This window comes from Gavialis gangeticus, unplaced genomic scaffold, assembly GCF_001723915.1.
Source record: "Gavialis gangeticus isolate Ggan-Ray unplaced genomic scaffold, GavGan_comp1, whole genome shotgun sequence".
Classification (NCBI taxonomy): Eukaryota; Metazoa; Chordata; order Crocodylia; family Gavialidae; genus Gavialis; species Gavialis gangeticus.
The window spans coordinates 47,111,471-47,129,175 of record NW_017729024.1 but is presented as its reverse complement, the minus strand read 5'-3'; the positions used below and the strand labels follow the sequence as shown (position 1 = coordinate 47,129,175).

Below are 17,705 nucleotides of genomic sequence, written 5' to 3'. Positions count from 1 at the left end.
GCTAGGGTCTGGAACCAACTTCCAAGGGAGGTGGTGCAGGCTCCTACCCTGGGGGCTTTTAAGAGGAAGTTAGATGAACACCTTGCTGGGGTCGTTTGACCCCAGTACTCTTTCCTGCCATGGCAGGGGGTCAGACTAGATGATCTGCTCAGGTCCCTTCCGACCCTAGAAACTATGAAACTATACAGACATAGGGCTGGAAGGGACCCTCAAGAGACCATTTAGTCCACCCCACTGCCTGAGGCAGGCAAGGTCATGTGTCCTGTTCAGGGTTTGAACCCGTGACTCTGGCTTATTCAAAGGCATAGCAGAAACCACTGTAGGACCCACTTTCCCTGTCTACCAGATGCTGAATATATGAGAAACATTTGTTTTTACTACAGGAGGGGACTATGCATGCAACAACAATGTAGAGCAGAACATGGATTGCCTCAGAGAAAAAGTTCAATTTTTATTTCATGGTCAGATTTGATCTCTAAGGTTTTAAAAGCCACTCACATTACAGCATCCTGTAGCCAAACACAGGGCCAGTTCATTCAGTTTACATGGCTAATAGAAAAACATCTCAAACAACCCCTTCCTAAATCCTTTACAAGTCTTCCTGGTATAACACAGGACTTGGTGGCTACTATGAAAGTGAGATGACCTGTATAACTTGAATCTACACATGGCTGTCAGTTCTATTTTAGGCTTTACTAAGCAAACTTGGGACCTGCTTTAAACAAATTCTGGGTTGATTTCTGCTTTCCCATGGAAATCGAATAAAATAGATGCAGTTTTGCACAGTTTAGGTAACAACACATGAGAAACTCAAGTTTCTTCAAGTCAGCTTTGCTTTGAGGTTTTGGGTTTTCTCCAAATAAATAAGCAAAGCAAAACACAGATGAGAAAGAGAACATAAGTTTCTGTGCACTGTATGTAATGCAGGTTATGTCTATGGCATTTTGTCATCCTCAATCTGCCCCTCCAAAACTCCTCAGCCCTGATCTGGAGGGGTTGCCTTGAAGAGAAAAGCTAGTTTGGTTTCACACTCCATTTGGACTTCGAGTACCAAAGATAACAGCAATGCTGTAAGCAACATATATATACTGATCAATCTCCTCGATCAGGAATGCATCTCTCATGAACAGAAAACCTGCCCAACAGCCAAGGCTGTCCCTATGGGGGGTGAATTGGGGCAACTACCCTGGGTCCCACGCTTTGTGGGGGCCCTGCAGAGCCAGGTAGAGTGGCCACAATGACTCTGCGCTGCCGCTGCTGGTTTTGCATCTCGTCACTCGGCACATGATCGACTTGTGCCCCCGATGGCTCTGGGGGGCATGGTGGTGGCGGGAGCGCAGCAGCGGCGGCGAGAGTGCGATGGTGGTAAACGGGGGAGCTCCCGCAGATGCCGCTGGCGCTGTCAGCTGTGGGGGGGCAGGTGGCAAGTGCTGACCGAGGGTTGGCAACCACCTGCTGCTACCACTGGCATTGGCAGCAGCGGCCAGAGGGGATCATGGATTGCCTGCAGATGCCTTTTTAGTGTCAGCAGTGCCTTTTTGTAGGGGGTGCACCACCATGCTTAGGGGATGCACGTGTATCCATGTGCACCCCTATGCATCACCCCTGGCTTGGCACCTCCCCCACTGCTGAATTCACTGCTGGCTTCTTCACGTCTGGGGTGTGCGGTGGCGGGGCCCCGCACAAGCAGATTTGCCCTGGGCCTGCGCCTTGCTTGGGTCATCTCTGCCAACAGCCATGAAACAAAATTAGCTTTAGCCATTACTATGTATTTAATTTGGGAAGCCAAAAGCTCCTTTTTTCTCTATGGCTAGGTACAGACATTAAAAAAGCCTGAGGCAGAATCGATCTAAGTTATGTGGTTTTCTGTAAGCAGCGTAGTTTAGATTGGTCGCAAACAGAAAACCCATTTGCCCTTCGGTGGGGGAAGGGAGGGAAAACGGGGTGGGCAGGGAAATCTTAGACTGGGTTCTGCCAGTTTTAAACCAGTCTGTCTGCTGAATTTCTGTTCTGTTAGGGTATAGGTAAGTTTCTGATCATTTATGCTTGTAACAGCGTAATGTCTGTGCCTGGCCTATCTGTGTACCCTTTAAAACCCCTAGTCCAGTGGTCAACAGTGTTTCCCAGTGATGGGCCAGAGTGACCCAGTTCAGCAAGTCAGTGCTGGGACCTGCCCACCAATGCTACAACTTCTGCATGCCAACCGGCTGTGATGCAATGTGGGAAAGCTTCCTGGCTGCCCAGACAACTGGACACAGAGCAGTGTAGCACACTGCAGATGAAGCCCTCTGATGCCAAATGCTACTGAAGACCCAGCTCCACAGGCCAGAGCCACAGGCCATAGGTTGCTGACCTTTGTTCTAGTCTCCTGTGAATTGAATACTACTTTTTTTGATCATCTACATCATAGAATAAACAGACTTCTAGGATTAGAACTCACATGGGAGATTGTGGCATGGGGGGAGCTTTATTTTCTTTCTTATCTACGTATAAGCAGAGCATAAAACCCTTTAATTTAGGCTCTACAACAGCAGGGTTTATTGCCTGAAATGCAATTAAATTTTCTTGGTAAAAGTGTATGCCAACAACATGAAATAAATATTTGGGGGTGTATTCTGGCAAGCATAACTGCATGGGCATCAAGGGAGCTACCCACGAGGGTAGCTCGGAACACAGGCCTGAGGAATGGAAGGACATTCTTTCTGCAAAATTATAGCTCTTGCAAACCAGGCATTGAGAATGTAAGACTGCCTTTTTAAAACAAGCAGACAAATAACCTAGTAAGGATAAAATTTTTAATTCATTACTGAAGATCCAAATGACATCTGAACAACAATTTTTTCTTTTAGATACTTCATGCTGCTCTGTAGTGAACTTTGAGCACGAGTATAAAACATTAGGCAAAAACATGCTAATCCCTTTGGGACAATTACCCATTATCAACATAGAGAGAGCTCATTTTGCAGCCATCATTACAGTAAAATGAATAGAATTTTGCATATATTACCTACTAATATTGATCAATTCAGTGAGAATTGGAAGATGAGAAAATAAATGCCTCGCATAAGAACAAATCTAGAGGATCACCAAGTAAAAAAATGTATTACTTTCACAAGCCAAATTGATATAGTTTCATCACAAGAGTGATAGTTTCATCAGAGGAGTCTCCATGTATTGCCATTAGTGCAACCATTTTCCCAACATGAATGGCTATTACCAAGAATATCAAACTCTTTTATTATTAAACTTGGAAAGACATAAAAGCATTGCACACAGCTTGTGTTTTAGACTGAATTTCCTCAAAGTCTTCTAGCATTGCATGGCCACTGAGGCATATCTAGATGGCACAGTGGCAAAAGTGTTGGCAGCTAGTCTGTCCCAGTGCTCCTATCATTGTTAGCACTGGTACAGCTACAACATACTAGCCCAATTCAGGGAGATGAAGCAACATAACAGTGAAGAGACAGCCACAGGTTATTTCAGACCTCCTGGAAGTCATCTGACCACCCATATCTTGCACATTCTGTAGAAAAGTGATAGACATATGATATTCTGAGGCTAACTCTCTCATTGAGTTGTACAAATGGTTGTCATGTTGCCTTTTACAGGTACTTCACTACCAGGAATTTTTCATGGGTTCAGCTATACTGCTGTTAATTTCAGTGCAATTACAGAGCCATACAAGCTCTAGAACAGTTAGCAGAGACCCTGGGGTCCTGATTCAGCAAATGCACTGCATAAAACAGGGCTGGCCAACCTGAAGCACATATGCCACAAGTGGCAAAGGCTGCCTCTCTGTGTGGCACATGGCAGATCAGTGAGGAGACAGTCAGGCCAGGGGCAGATACAACAGGAAGCAGAAGGCAGAGCAGATCAAGGAGGGAACACAGAACAGGGAGCAGAAAGAAAATCAGCAGGTTGGGCAGGGCAAGGGGATTGGAGTGTCATTTGGGGATGGTCCAAGGCTAATTTGTGGCATGCCCGCCAAAAACCTTTGGCCCACTATCGCATAAAACATGGGACACTATAGCAAGAAGGAGCTCCATTGCAACCTTGTGTCTTCTTTGCATTTTCCTCCTCCAACACAACAAAACCATAGCAATTTAATTGTTCTGGACCCCAGACGAAGGGGGAGAAAACCATTTTGAATTACAGTTCAGTTTTTTCTCTAAAACAAATTTATGCTTCAGGGGTAGTTTGTCTTCTCTACGTTCTATTCCCCATTACTGGAAGAGCAGTTCCCAGGATATAAGGGGAGGTACAAAAAGAAAATAAAGTGTATTAGGAGCCAAGATGCCAATTTATCCAAAATAAGTATGAAATGGCCAGTTTAATGGGACAACAAAGGATCTGCATGATCTGTTTTCTGCCATGTTTAATTATCTACTGTACATCTTAAACCCCAGCCAAAGTGCAAAAGTAAGACTAGTTAATTTAAAATAAAACAGAAACCATTTACCTGTATTAAATGAGCATTATGTTTTTATAGCCTTGGGTACATGCAACCTTTCTGGAAACACAATACTTTACTAAAAAAAATAAAAAAAATAGGTAAGATACTATTTCCCAGGGCCTGGCAGGACTTACACAGTGAAAGCTGCCCTTTTGCACAGCCTCTGCCCAACGTCTGTGTGCCACTTAAGTCCTATTTTGTGTACGTTAGTGGTACTCAAATGGTGCACAGACATTGTGCTGATCCCATCTGCAAAGGGGCAAATTTTGCTATGCACACCTCACTGTACAGTAGAAAAGATCCTTCTCAGAAATATTTTCCATTATTAAATGATTGCAGATATGTAGCAGATACATCTACCTGCCTCTATGGTCCTCTAAATTCACACACTTGCTTTCATTTAAACTATCAGGCGTTTACAGAGACATTATTCTGAAATGTTTGTGTTCTGAGCACTGAAGGGGACCACATGCCAAAAGCTGGAAGAACGGCACTGGGGGAAAGAGGAAAGGCGAGGGTGGGAATCTCTCCTGCTCTGGGGACTCAAAGAAGTCCCTGGCTGCAGCACAGTCCCACCCCAGCTGTTGTTGCTGGGGCACAGACTTCCTAAGGTGAGTTGCCATTCTGGTGCCCCCACTAAGTTGATGCCTGGGGCTGGTGTCCTGCCACCACCTTCCTCTGCCCCCCCCCTCCCCCAAGTTATACTTTGAGGTATTCAGAGACATAGGCCTGCTCTTTGCAAGCACGTAGTACTCCACAAACTCCTGACCTACTATTTGAAGTAAAGACTGCACACTCATTGGGAGAGATATTGGGCATTGCTCTGGTGTAGAAGTCCCATAAAATGTGTTACTATAGCCTGAAGGAGGATTCCCCTGTTACAAACAGAGCCATGTGTCTGCGCCAAGCAACACCGTGCTGCCCCCTTTTGTAACTCCTGACAGCAAGCTAGTATGAGGGCTGGGACACTGGAAGGTAAGTGAGGGATGAAAGGGGAGACAGATTTTCAGTCACAATCCTCTGCAGTTTATCCTCAGAGCAAATACGAGAAGGAATGGACCACATACCATAGATGCTAGTTATGTCAATTATTCCATGTGTGGAAATTACTCAGGTACTATTTGCAACAATAATTGTATATGAACCAGGGTAGAAAATGGAGAGTATCTGGTGCTATGCAAGTGTTAATTTACTCAGGGGTTATTTTAGTTTTGGGAGCAGCCTAGTATCTGGAATGCAATAAAGCCAACTCTTCCTGGACTCTGGTTTGTGCTTTATGTTAGGTACACAAAACTACCAGTAAAATCTAATCACAACCATAGAAGTTAAGTATGTGCAATACTCTAGAGCTTGTAAAAATGCATCAGATAAAGAAACAAAAGTGTAACTATATTAGAAATGTAATAGTACAATGCCCTTGAGCACCTAAGAAATACATTTCAACCTGAAAAAATTCCATAGTGGGGGTACCCTTCAAGAAGCCGATAACAAAATACAGCTGTTTTGCACTACCCTAGTGTCTGACATCCATTGCTTGTGCATTTTTTGTAGAACCATTTGAAAGTATACCGCAAGAGAGTTTTTATGACCATGTCATTGCAATGCACCAGCCATGTAATCCAGCTCCAGGATTTTAAGCTAAATGTGTGGATTAAAAACATATAGCTGCAAGGCAAAATGTGTCACCTAGTAAGACTGACAAACTTGAAATAGTTGTATGAACCTTTCCAGAGACAAATCACAGGCTATGACACTTATAAAACTTCACTGTGTTTACCCAACCACTGCATGGGTTCTCTCTTAATCATACATATGTGCTGTGCAAACATGCAATACCATAAACACATACACCAGTAATTACTACAAGGCTTAAGTATTCAAGTTCTTTAGTCCTGTGCCCCCTAGTGAAGAAAAGATTTGAATGTGCAATCAGATAAACAGACACAGGTGCATATATTTGTATAACCCAGTGTAGATGTTCTCACTGGCACGTATTTGAATATGTGACCATGCCAAATGGAGCATTAACCTAACATTTACTGCACTTACTGGTGTCATGCTTGTTAGTTGGGACTCTTAGAAAGGACAAACCAACATGGACATGCAGTGATCTCCCTGTAGGCTGGTTTGCACAAGAAACCAGTGATAAACCATATATCTAAAATGTACCTCTCATTTGTAAGGCTTAATTAGCTTTAATATAACTTTAAAAGCTACAGGGCAAAAGTTTGCTAAGTTACATGCAAGAAACCCCACTAAAACCGGTGGACTGTCCTGAACAAAAATGAATATGCTCACATGGAAGCAACCATTTTAAATCATATCACTCTAGACAGTAGTGCAAACATTTCCAATGCATTTTTTCAAGTTACCCATGTCATTCATCATTTGACCTGCTCTAATCCACTGCACAAATAGGACCCTATTTTGTAAGTGAGTTCTTTCAGAGGGGTAGAGCATGGAATAAGGTACTTTTAAACCAGAGTAATGGTGGGAGAACCTAGCCCCTGGCTCAGATAGGCATGAAGGGTTAAAAAGTTTGTAACAGTTCACAGAGCTACAGCCTAACTTCAGTGTCCTAATGGTATTAACAGGAAAGAGTCACTTGGTACAGTACAGTCAACAACATTCATATTTAATCCAACGAACAATGTTATCATATGAAGGGTTATAATGAAGCTTATTTTTCCAAGTTTAAAAAAAAAAAAGAAGAGGTCAACACTTAAGCTTACTTCTCAACGGGTGGTTTTAAGGGGCTAAATTAAAATGTGCAGTGGTCATAATAAGAATGTGAATATAAAGCCCTTCTATTTATGGGCCAAAGTCTAATAGTCCTACTCAGACTGAATAGTTTTTAAGTGCTGTTTGTAGTCAGTGGGCCTACTTTTGGAATATTGTACTATCAGGGTTATCAAATCCTGACCATACAGGTTTAAGGTTACTTCAACCAGTAGTCTAAATAGGGCTTATTGCTCTAAACACCCCAAATAAGGTCACCTAGTGATCTGCCTTCCATCTGACAGAAACACTCAGCATTGAGTTACTCATTAGGGTTCACATAAATTAAAATAGGATAAACAAACAAAACCCTGTTTAGAAATAAAATAAATGTAATAAACATGTCCTCCCTACCCACTTTCCAAAATAAATAATTCTTTCTAAACATAGCAACCAACCACGCATGGCTTGATCAACAGTACTGGAGCCATTAGCTCACCCCTACTATGACATGAACCCAAATACAAATTAAAATATACAAAGCAGAAAAAGAGGAATGAGAATGGGAGCTATCAGGACATAGCATGCCTTATGGACTGAGAACCAAAGAGCAAGTGACTTGTTTTAGCTCCCTCAGAGCATTCTGCAAAACATGTTCCTCCTTAAGAGATACTTTGATTATATCTTAAATCATCGCAGGCAGAGTAAAGAGTAGGGATGAATCCAAAATGCAACACCCATAGAAATCAATAGGTCCAAGGAGTTTCTGGAAGCATGCTTTTGCATTAGCTGTAAGATGCCAATCAGGATGAAAATGATTTTTCAACACAAACTGGAAAAGCTTCAAGAGAAAGCTATGAAGATGGGGGAAATCATGCCACCAAACAATACAGAGACAATAATCCTAGGTTCAGCCACACAGGTTTCATAACACTGACCAGCTCTGAGACAACCTTCAGTTGCTGTTACTACATCTTCTGGGGGTAGTAACACTCTTTCTTGCCCACCAATTTTAATTAAATGCACTAGACTCTTGTGCTGGGGGTGTGGTGACAGAGCAGTAAAAAATGTCTGGCTATGGCTCCAGAGTCATGAGTTCACAAACCCTGCTCCTGACTGCCAGAAGGCTGTGCCCAGCCAAACCAGTGTAAATGGGCACCTGGTCATTCAGACTGGGGAGCCAACAGCAGCTAGATACGATGTTAGCTCCATCATTTCTTTATGCCACTGACTAGATGACTGATGTGCCTTGGCCCATAGAGCTGGAATGGTTATTTGGCTCTAGGAGACCTTCTGACAGAGTTGTAAATTTAAAGAACTTAAGCAACAACCTCACCCCCAAACTAGAATGTAAATAAATTCCAGCAGACAACGTGCCCATCTATGGCCTGCGCGAGCACACACTCAATCTGTAGCTAAACTATCATGGGCTTCTATGGGCTTCAGCCCATGCTGCAGGTGTGTTTCTCAAAAGTCTCATCTTTGCAGTGCTAGGGAACCTTAGCAAAAACATTTTCATGTGCAATGCAGAATAAATTTAGTTCAATTCCCAAAGAAACGATCGCATGTAATTATAAAGGTCAAGAATTATAATGGTTCTATGGAAATACAGTATTTGTTAGTATCTTCCTTGCACTTAATGAGCAGTCACACTGCAAAGTAAAACAGGTTGGAAGGTAACAGTCAGGATTTAAAGTCTCTAAGGGCCAACCTTTGCCTCCATATTCACGCATCACTTCCCTTTTTTCAGTTGGAAACAATGAGCATGCATCTAGCTGAATTTATCTCAGTATGTCTTCCAGGATTCTAGAATTGTCATTTTTCTGCCTAACATAGAAAATACAAATAATAAAATTATCAGTTTTGGATTCTGTGGATTTTGAATGATGATTTAAGACACGTTTGTTTTGCTTTCCATTTTTATGGCTTGGGCAAGGACTTCTGATTTTTCAGTATGGTTGCTTTCTCTGGAAAATTCAAAAAGCAACTGCAGTTCTAATTTAGTAGGTTCTTACACTGAATTTCTAGCAAAACTAAAGACTGATGCTTGGTTGCAGCAGTTAAGATTACTGGTATAACAGTCTTTTTGCCATTATTTCATTGCATATTGTTGAAAACAATGCTTCCTGGTCTAAAACCAGTGACATTTCAATCACGGAGAAAAAACCCAACAACAAAAACAATTTAACATATCTTCAATTGATTTGAGGAATATTATATATCTTTCCAGCTAGCATTAATGAGCTTTAGGAACCAAAACAACATGTGGACAAAAATCCCTGTGAATGATTTCACAAACTTATATGAAAACCTTTCTTACTTCTAGGTCTCACTGAACAATAACAAGCTAGCAGGTAAGAAGCAGCAGCCAGCGATGTTTGTAACCCCCAGTGTGGAAGGTCAAAATAAGGTTTTTTTTTCTTTAAAAACAAAACAACACTACTTTAAAACAGAACTGAGATATAGACCTCCCTGGGGTTTTACACTTGTCATCCATATGCATGTTAAAAACTGTATGTTCAGTATATCTTGTGTTGCCTGAGAACCATTTTGCTCTTGTAAAATCTGCTATTATATTATAACACATAAGTAGCTTTCATTTTCTGTATTAACACTATAAATACTATGTTAGTAATACTAAACTATTTCTATTGACTTATTTGTAAAAAGAAAAATATATTATATATTTATATATTTTTTATAAAGTGAATTAACACTGAGGGGCATGGGGAAATAGTGTACAATCACAGTTGGTATGTGTTAGGGGGCATAAATTCAAAGCTTAAAACAAAAAAGCAGTTTAGTTTAAATCCACCTTTCAAGCAGTGTCAGAGGAAGAGTCATAGGAAGCTGACACTATGAAGTTGCCAGGGTTGGAGTGGCTTGCCATAGACTGAGCTGCTTGCTGGCTTAAATTGTTACAGATGAGCACCAGCTGGTTGCTCTGTGCTTCAGACAAGGTACTACAGCTCTGGTAGACACTGAAATTGGTCTTTCTGCCAGGTATGTTGCCTTTCTCACACATTGTCTTCACCATCTTTGCCAGCTTGTTTTTCCCCAAGGCTTGGCAATTATACCAGTGAAGGGCAGCCAGGTTGACAACTGGCTTGATGGACAGGTAGAAAGGAGCGTCTTCATATCGCATGGCAGGTGGCCGCCTTTGAGCATATTCCTTGTAGTCTTGCACTGGACAGGTTTGTGGAGAATGCTGCGTGGCGTACACCCGGGAGTCTGTCCCTCCTCTCTTGCTTTTGGCGTTCACATCTCCATTATCTGGCCCCATCCATTCCAAGTATTCCAGTCCGGTCTCTGTCACCCGGAGCCTGATATCCCCCCATTTGAGGGTGGACCCATGGAAACCTGTACAGTGTCCAAATGCTTTAGTGTTATTTAGCCAGACAAGATTCAGCAACCCCTCAGGGTTATACCGACTCAACAAGCCTCGTTTACGTAGGATAAGCTCATCAGCAAAGGTAAGCTTCATGGATTTGTGTGGCTTGTTCCCTTTACCTTTACACCTCAGCTCTATCTGCTTTTGCTTCAAAGCTTCCTGAGACCTCTTGAACTCCTTATCCCTGGTAATACTGTATCCATACCTGTGCTCTTTGAGGTACCGCTCTAGCCCACACTGGTAGTTGGCCAAGCTATTTGGTTCATATTCTGACCCATCCTTCTGCCTGGCATCCACAAAGAAAGAAGCTAGGTATGCATCAAGCTCTTTGCAAGGGATGACATAGATTTCCCGGGTCTCAGAGGGATATTTGGAGATGAGAAATTCTCTGAAGTTGCGAAGTGCGGTTTGAGTGCTGCGGATGGTTTTCTCATTCTGCTCCCTGCTAAGTTCTGCTGCTCTTTCATCCTGGTCTGAAAGATGCAAAAGAACAGAGAAGGGAACAGTGAGTTTGTGCAACATGTTGTTCCCAAAAATAAATTTCCTTAAAAGAAAAAAAAGAAAAGAAAGAAAAAAAATCAATTTCACAAAGAGCATTCGAAAACATTATTACATACCTGTCTCATGTTTGAAAAGCCAACTTCAGTTTCACAAATGATGTTACTAGAGTATGGCAAAAAACAATCAAAATGAGCTCCTCATGTCACTGGCACACACTTAAGTGCATGGAGATTTGTGGAAATGTCTGGGATTAGAGATGGTCTGTTTTAGAACAAATGCAAGATACAGAACTTTTAGACTGATTCCACTGCTGTATGCAGGGGCCCAATTCAAGTCAATAAACCCATTCGGAATTACTTCATTTGTGAAACCAGAGGTTGTACTGGTTCCAATTTTTTAAAATAACTAAAGCATCATATTTATTACATTAAAAGTATCTTTAATGAAATGCATTTGTAAAGTGCTAAATAAACTAGACAGAAATGTAAAATACATAATAGTGCACAACACACCCAAAGGAGGCTTGCAAATAAGCATACAATGCATAGTTTACATGTGTACAAATAGCAGAGGGGGACATTTCAAATTTAGGGAACACCAAAGAAGAAAGCATTGATATTTAACAACACAGTACTACACAATTTCAGTTGGATTTAAGATCACCTATGCGATCCAGATTTTTTCTTGATAGTGGAACCATTGCTCCTGGAGACACTAACCTTTTCTTCATCCAGGGAACCTTGGCAGAAGATCAAAATCTGGAAGCAACTTTTTATAGGCCTGGCAAGACTATTTTTAAAGGCCTTCCTGATCAGTGACATATCAAACCAGCTGTTAATTAAAGCTCAAGTTACCACTAAGATAATTTTCATTAGGTATCATTTTTTTCCTGAGCATGGCATGAAGAACATGAAAAGGAAAGGGGTCCTTTTCATTTAGGTTACAAGTGACATTGGAAGACTGTTTTCTCTTCATGTACAAACAATCTTTCCACAGGAGGATGTAAGGTATAAGCATGAAGGTGGAACTGTCATTACACATATGTGAAAAAGCTTAATAATTTTAGGAAAGAACTGCACACAAACAGGCAAAACTGCAATAAATTAACTGTAAGAGATAACTGCTAACAGAACTTGGTTATTGTATTTTCCATGTAATAGGCAGAAAGAAATTCAGCCCTTCTCTAATATATCAGAACAAATAAACTAACAAAACCCCCACTTCTTTTGTCCTTAAGAATCGTCCTATATACATATATTTACAGCCACATATAAGTACCACCATTTGCATTTCAGTAGAGCCAAATACCTAAGAACCAGTTTGACCTACCATGTTTCCATTAGCTAAATCTAAAACAATGGTTTTCAACCATTCAACCATTTTAGACTCAAGGTATTCCTCAGTAAATCCCAGCTCTCAGTTTTCATTAATTTTTTACTTCAGAAAAATAACAGAGCAATTCTTCTGATGCACAGAACTCAGAATGCAACAGGCCAGAATGTACTTAACACTATGGATTCCTAACTGAAATCTCTGGGTTTATCTTGTGAATCATGTTTCCATACCTAACAGTGCTAACATTGTGTGGCACCCCATGGCACCTTTGAAAGGATCTTGTGCCACACCCTTTTTGAGAATCACTGATCTAACAGATCCCCTTCTCTCATGACACTCTTAGGACCTCCAGCCTCTCTCCAGCTAATTCCACTGAATTCCTCTCCCTTCTGGCCTGACCATCCCAGAAGGGAAGGAATATACTGAGGCCAAGTACTGTAAAGCTTACTCTTATGGGAAAGCACTACTACATATGATAATAATAATACCATTATGCCCTCATCTCTCAGCACCCCAGTCCCCCTAGTTCTTGCAGTGAATAACAGGAGTAGATATGTAAAATTTAAAGAAGAAACAGAACCAAAAGCAGGAAAATGAAGGTGTAACCTCCCCCTCTCACTGCTATTTATCATCTTCATTTTCTTCCTGAAATGTTGACAGGCATGTAATCAGGTGTCAGACGTATAAGTTTGACAAGGTGTCATATTTACATTTTCCCCTCTGATCATTATGACAAGGATGAAATGTTTTTTAGTACGCACATAATTCAGGCCAAAAAGTTAGTCTCCAGGGACTCAGTGTGGGTGCATCTTGAAGGTGTCTAGGAGAAATCCATTTCCTCTCCTGTTCTTATGAACGTAAGAGGAGTCATCTGGACCTATAGTCAAATACCAGCACAAAAAAGAGCATAATTCAGTCACCATAATGTTTATTCCAGGAGTGTCAAACCATAGTGTTTATTCCAGGAGTGTCAAACTGCCCAGAGTGCAGCTTGCATCTTGGACCAACCACAGCCCGACCGGCTAAAGTGGGTGCTGCAGGTGCTGGATCTGCTATGCAGGGGTGGTCGTTCTGGATTGGCTAGCGTGGGTACGGCATCCAGGGTGGGACCCAGACCAGGGCCTGGGTCCTGCACTAGGGGCCAGATGGTGGAGCAACGTGGGCTGAATCCAGCCGGGTGGTTTGTTTGACACCTCTGTTTTACAGTAAGATTCATGTTACCAAGTGTATTATTAAGATTAAAACAGGGGTCCTGTAAAAAAGCTGTCTCTTTTATAGTACTTCCACATTGGAGGTGCTTCATTTATAAAATATTTTTCCCTTAGCAGTCTGCAAAAACAAGGTGATTTTGGAGTGAGAGAATCAAACCACATCCTATCTGCTTTACACCTCATCTTCCGCAACAATAAGCATTTGGAATCAGAAACCTGGGGGAGACTGATTGATTGTGAAAGCAAATGAATTGACCTACAGCTTGTTTTTCAGTAGCAGTATTGGTTCTCCACTGCCAGAAGTAGCAAAAAAACAATTTTACTTATTTATTTTTTGGTCAGGAAACCAGGGGATCTGGACAGGAAGATGCACAATTCTAAATCCTATCCTGTTTGTCATACCAAGCAAGAGAAACAATTGAAGTCACCTTGTTCCTCCTTTTCTGTGCTTTTTCTATATAAGAGGCAGGAGTTTTTTGTGATACCTCTTACTGGAAGTGTAGTTGGAGGAGATTAATACCTTGATTCAACAAAGTAGTTAAGCATGTGCCTAACCTCAAGCACTATCACTGGTAATCCTATATGCTTCAATGCCTTCTGCCTGCATCTCTGAAATACATAATTAGAATGTCTGGGACCAGATGAACATAGTCCTGTATGCTTCACCTTCTAGCTTCCTCTCCCTCAGGGAAAAAAAGACTGCCAAGTAAAAATTGTGGCTTAAAAAATGTTAAAAGATGGAATGTGGAAAAACATTAAGAAGGGAAAGGAAACAGCTATGTTTTAAAGACTGGCCACTATTTATGTTGGAATCAAAGAATCTGCGATATCCTCTAATGAAGACTTAATGCCTAGGATGAATCCTATTAATTTTGTTGGGTACAGCATTGAAAGGAAGAGCTGATACCATTCAGTGAATGAGAAAAGTACACCCTGCATCAACCGCCATTTATTTTAATCCTCTGTAAGTAATCAGCATTTTGACTGACAGCCCACATTTCCTCTCCACATATTAAATACAGCTTCTGTATAAACAGCACATATAATGGGTTAGTTTTAAATATGTCATAAATTATCACTTGTTAGAGGCTGACTTGTCACAACATAGGAGTGACACACAATCAGTCACTTGCGTTATGGCACTTTTTTTTGCCTGTGAAGGTAAGTGCAACTAAGCTGTTATAAATCCCATGCAACTTTAAGATCCTTTGTAGTTACCATTAACAAATCAATGCCTTTGGCAATAAAATCCAGAGTAACCTCTCCACTGTCTCCATTTCTGATTAATTATTTCAGTGCAACATTTTGCACAGGAGATTGGTAGTTTGCATGGTGAATATTAAAAATAACAGGCCAGATTCTCATCTGGTGTAAATCTGTGCAGCTTTTCATACTTCACAGTCAGTACAGCTCCATCATTTTTTCCCAGCTGCAAATCTGGCCCAATGGCCTGAATACCCTACTGAGTCACTCTCCTATTTTATGTTACTTGAATTCTGTGGGGAATCAGTCCCACTTTGTTTAAACCTCCACACCTCCATTAGTAGCCCACAGGAGTAATGGGCTGGTTTACCATAAGACTGAATTAAGAACCTACAGATGAAAACTGTGAAATAACCAAAACCATTCCAACAATGGGATATGTAAAAGACTTAGCAGAGAGGTAATAACTGCATTCTTGTTTTCCCACACTTCATTAAAATCATACTTCTGTCACCTCACCTTCAGGGAATGAGGTTGAAAGAAATGTTATATGCATGTTAAATATTTCTCTCTAAACAATAACTACCATGATCACATGATCTTTGGATTCCAGCTGCCTGGGATTTTAAGAAAAAACACTGAATATCATTTGAGTTGAGAACACAGTTATTTAAAGAAACACCAGAGCACCCCAAGGGATGACAAGGTTGAACAGTCACGAACTCCTCCATGACCGTTTCAAGCTGGACATAAGGAAGATCTTCTTTACTGTCTGAGCCCCCAAGGTTTGGAATAGACTGCCGCCGGAGTTGGTTTAAGCGCCTACTTTGCACGCCTTCAAGAGACATTTGGATGTTTATCTTGCTGGGATCCTATGATCCCTGCTGACTTCCTGCCCCTGGGTCAGGGGGCTAGACTCGATCATCTTCCAAGGTCCCTTCCAGCCCTAGTGCCTATGAATCTATAATCAGAAAGTATAGAGGAACACAGGACCCCCTTGGCCATCAAGCCCAGTCCCCAAAATATGCACAGATCTTCTTATAAGGATCAGGAGTGCTCTTAGGAAACTGAATGTTATTTCCTGATCAAACTCGTTTGATCTAGGTCAGGAAGATAAAGGTCCCTATCCCAGTTCTTCCTTTACTACATCCTTCTGAATTAAGATGGTTGGCTCTCCTGAGGAGGTCTTGTCCTCTCCCCTGCTACCAGAAACACATTTGGGATCAAGCACAGATTCTGTAACCCAGATGAACACAGATTTATAACCTGCTGAGAATCCATACTACTCAGTTGTATTCAGATTCTAATTTTGCCTGTACTGTAGCTCCAATTAACAGCAGTGTCTGAAACAAGCAAAAACTTTTCTACTCTGTTCTCTTTCTCACTTCTCCAGTCCCAACTCATTGAACTATCTCAACATTTCACACTCTATAATGTAAATATATTCTCACAACATCCTTTGATGTAAAGAAGAGATATTATTCTTATTTTCTGAATCAAACTGAGGCACAGGGACTAGCTGACATACTGAAGAGTCAAGAAAGGTCAGCAGTGGAGCACAAAAATGAACACGTCTTCAGAGCCCCTAGCTTACAGCCTAACCTCTGAACTATTCTTCCTCCATAAGCTGTGTTTAACACACTCACAACTGCTATGATTCATGTCTTTTTGCAATTTGATCTCATTTCAGCCAGGTCCTTAAGAAATGAATTACCAACTGAGGTGTGTTTTTAATTCTTCATGAAAAATCACCAGCTAACACTATGTAAGAGAACTGTATTTAAACTATTTGATGGTACATGAGGGGGGGAAATGTATTTGCTTTTGTTCCAGCCTCAGGCACCAGTTTCAAGGCTAAATGGCACAGGGTTTGCAGTACACTATTTGTGGGAATCACCAAAGTACTCTTTTCTTATAGACAGTTTCCATATTGCTGTAAATCATAACTGAACATCACAACAGGTAGATCATGGAAGAAGTATGTGTTAGCTGTGGTTGGTTCTTTCAGAAACTCTGTACGCCACTAGTGGAAGTCTGTTAGGTGCCTGTATCTCACTCTGATCAGAAGAATTCCTTAGATGCAGAAGACTTCTGTGCAAAGTATCAAAAAGAAGCTAAAGTGCTCTCAGCTTCAGGTCACAAATGCAGAATATCTTCCATGATTGCTTCCTATTGCCACTATACAATTCTTTTAAAGAGACTGTCTCACATTTGCTAATAGCAAACTTACAGGCAAGGCCATGGTCAAGTTGCAGGCAACCACAGAATTCAGAAAAAGTCATCTGGCCCTTTATTACATCACAAAATGAATGTTAGAAAGTCATCTTCTCTTTCCACTCTTGAGAAAGGAGGGTGAAGGCAGGGGTAAGGATAAGAGGTCTCTTTGATACAAGTGTGTCTGAGCTGATGTAGAACCACTCGGTTTAAGAGATCCTTCAATCAGGAAGAGCACAGCACTTGGAGAATGCTATTTCTGGCATTTTCATTCCCACTAGCTGTTAATAATTATCTGTGTGTGGCAATTCTTACACACATATGCTTGTGTGTATATGAGCACGCACACAGGCAAACTACGGAGGAGCCTTAGAAGGAATTGTACTGATTTACTGAATTGTTCCTATTATAAATTGATCCCACATTTCAGGTTCAATTTTAAGGGGTGAGGTGGGGATCAGCCCTCTCTCCCATGTCCCATAAGTCAATAACTATAGATATGGCCCTTGAACTCCTAGTGCCCTTACAAAATCCACCAGGAGACTCAAATAACAAAAGGAAAGTATGCACAGGCTTAAATATTAAACAAAACACTAAAAATACTAACCCCCCCCCCCAAAAAAAACCCCAAAACCCAAACCTGCCCTGGAAACATTCCTGATTTGGGATTTTCTTTCTT

At 41.2% G+C, this 17,705-nt stretch overlaps 1 protein-coding gene across 4 annotated transcripts in view; it reads right to left on the bottom strand.

The window, feature by feature from the left end:
* The window catches only part of KIAA1958 (KIAA1958 ortholog), a 238,487-nt gene that overhangs the window by 26,208 nt on the left and 194,574 nt on the right, over positions 1-17,705 (bottom strand). For 2 of the 4 annotated variants that reach the window (XM_019517057.1, XM_019517056.1), the window contains one exon: positions 6,081-11,035. The exons of 1 other annotated variant lie outside the window; for it this stretch is intronic. In XM_019517057.1, coding sequence (XP_019372602.1) covers positions 9,990-11,035 — 1,046 coding nt within the window. In that variant the 3' untranslated portion in view covers positions 6,081-9,989. Of the gene's footprint in view, positions 1-6,080; positions 11,036-17,705 lie in introns of those variants that run through there. One more of the 4 variants, XM_019517059.1, reaches the window with a different exon arrangement.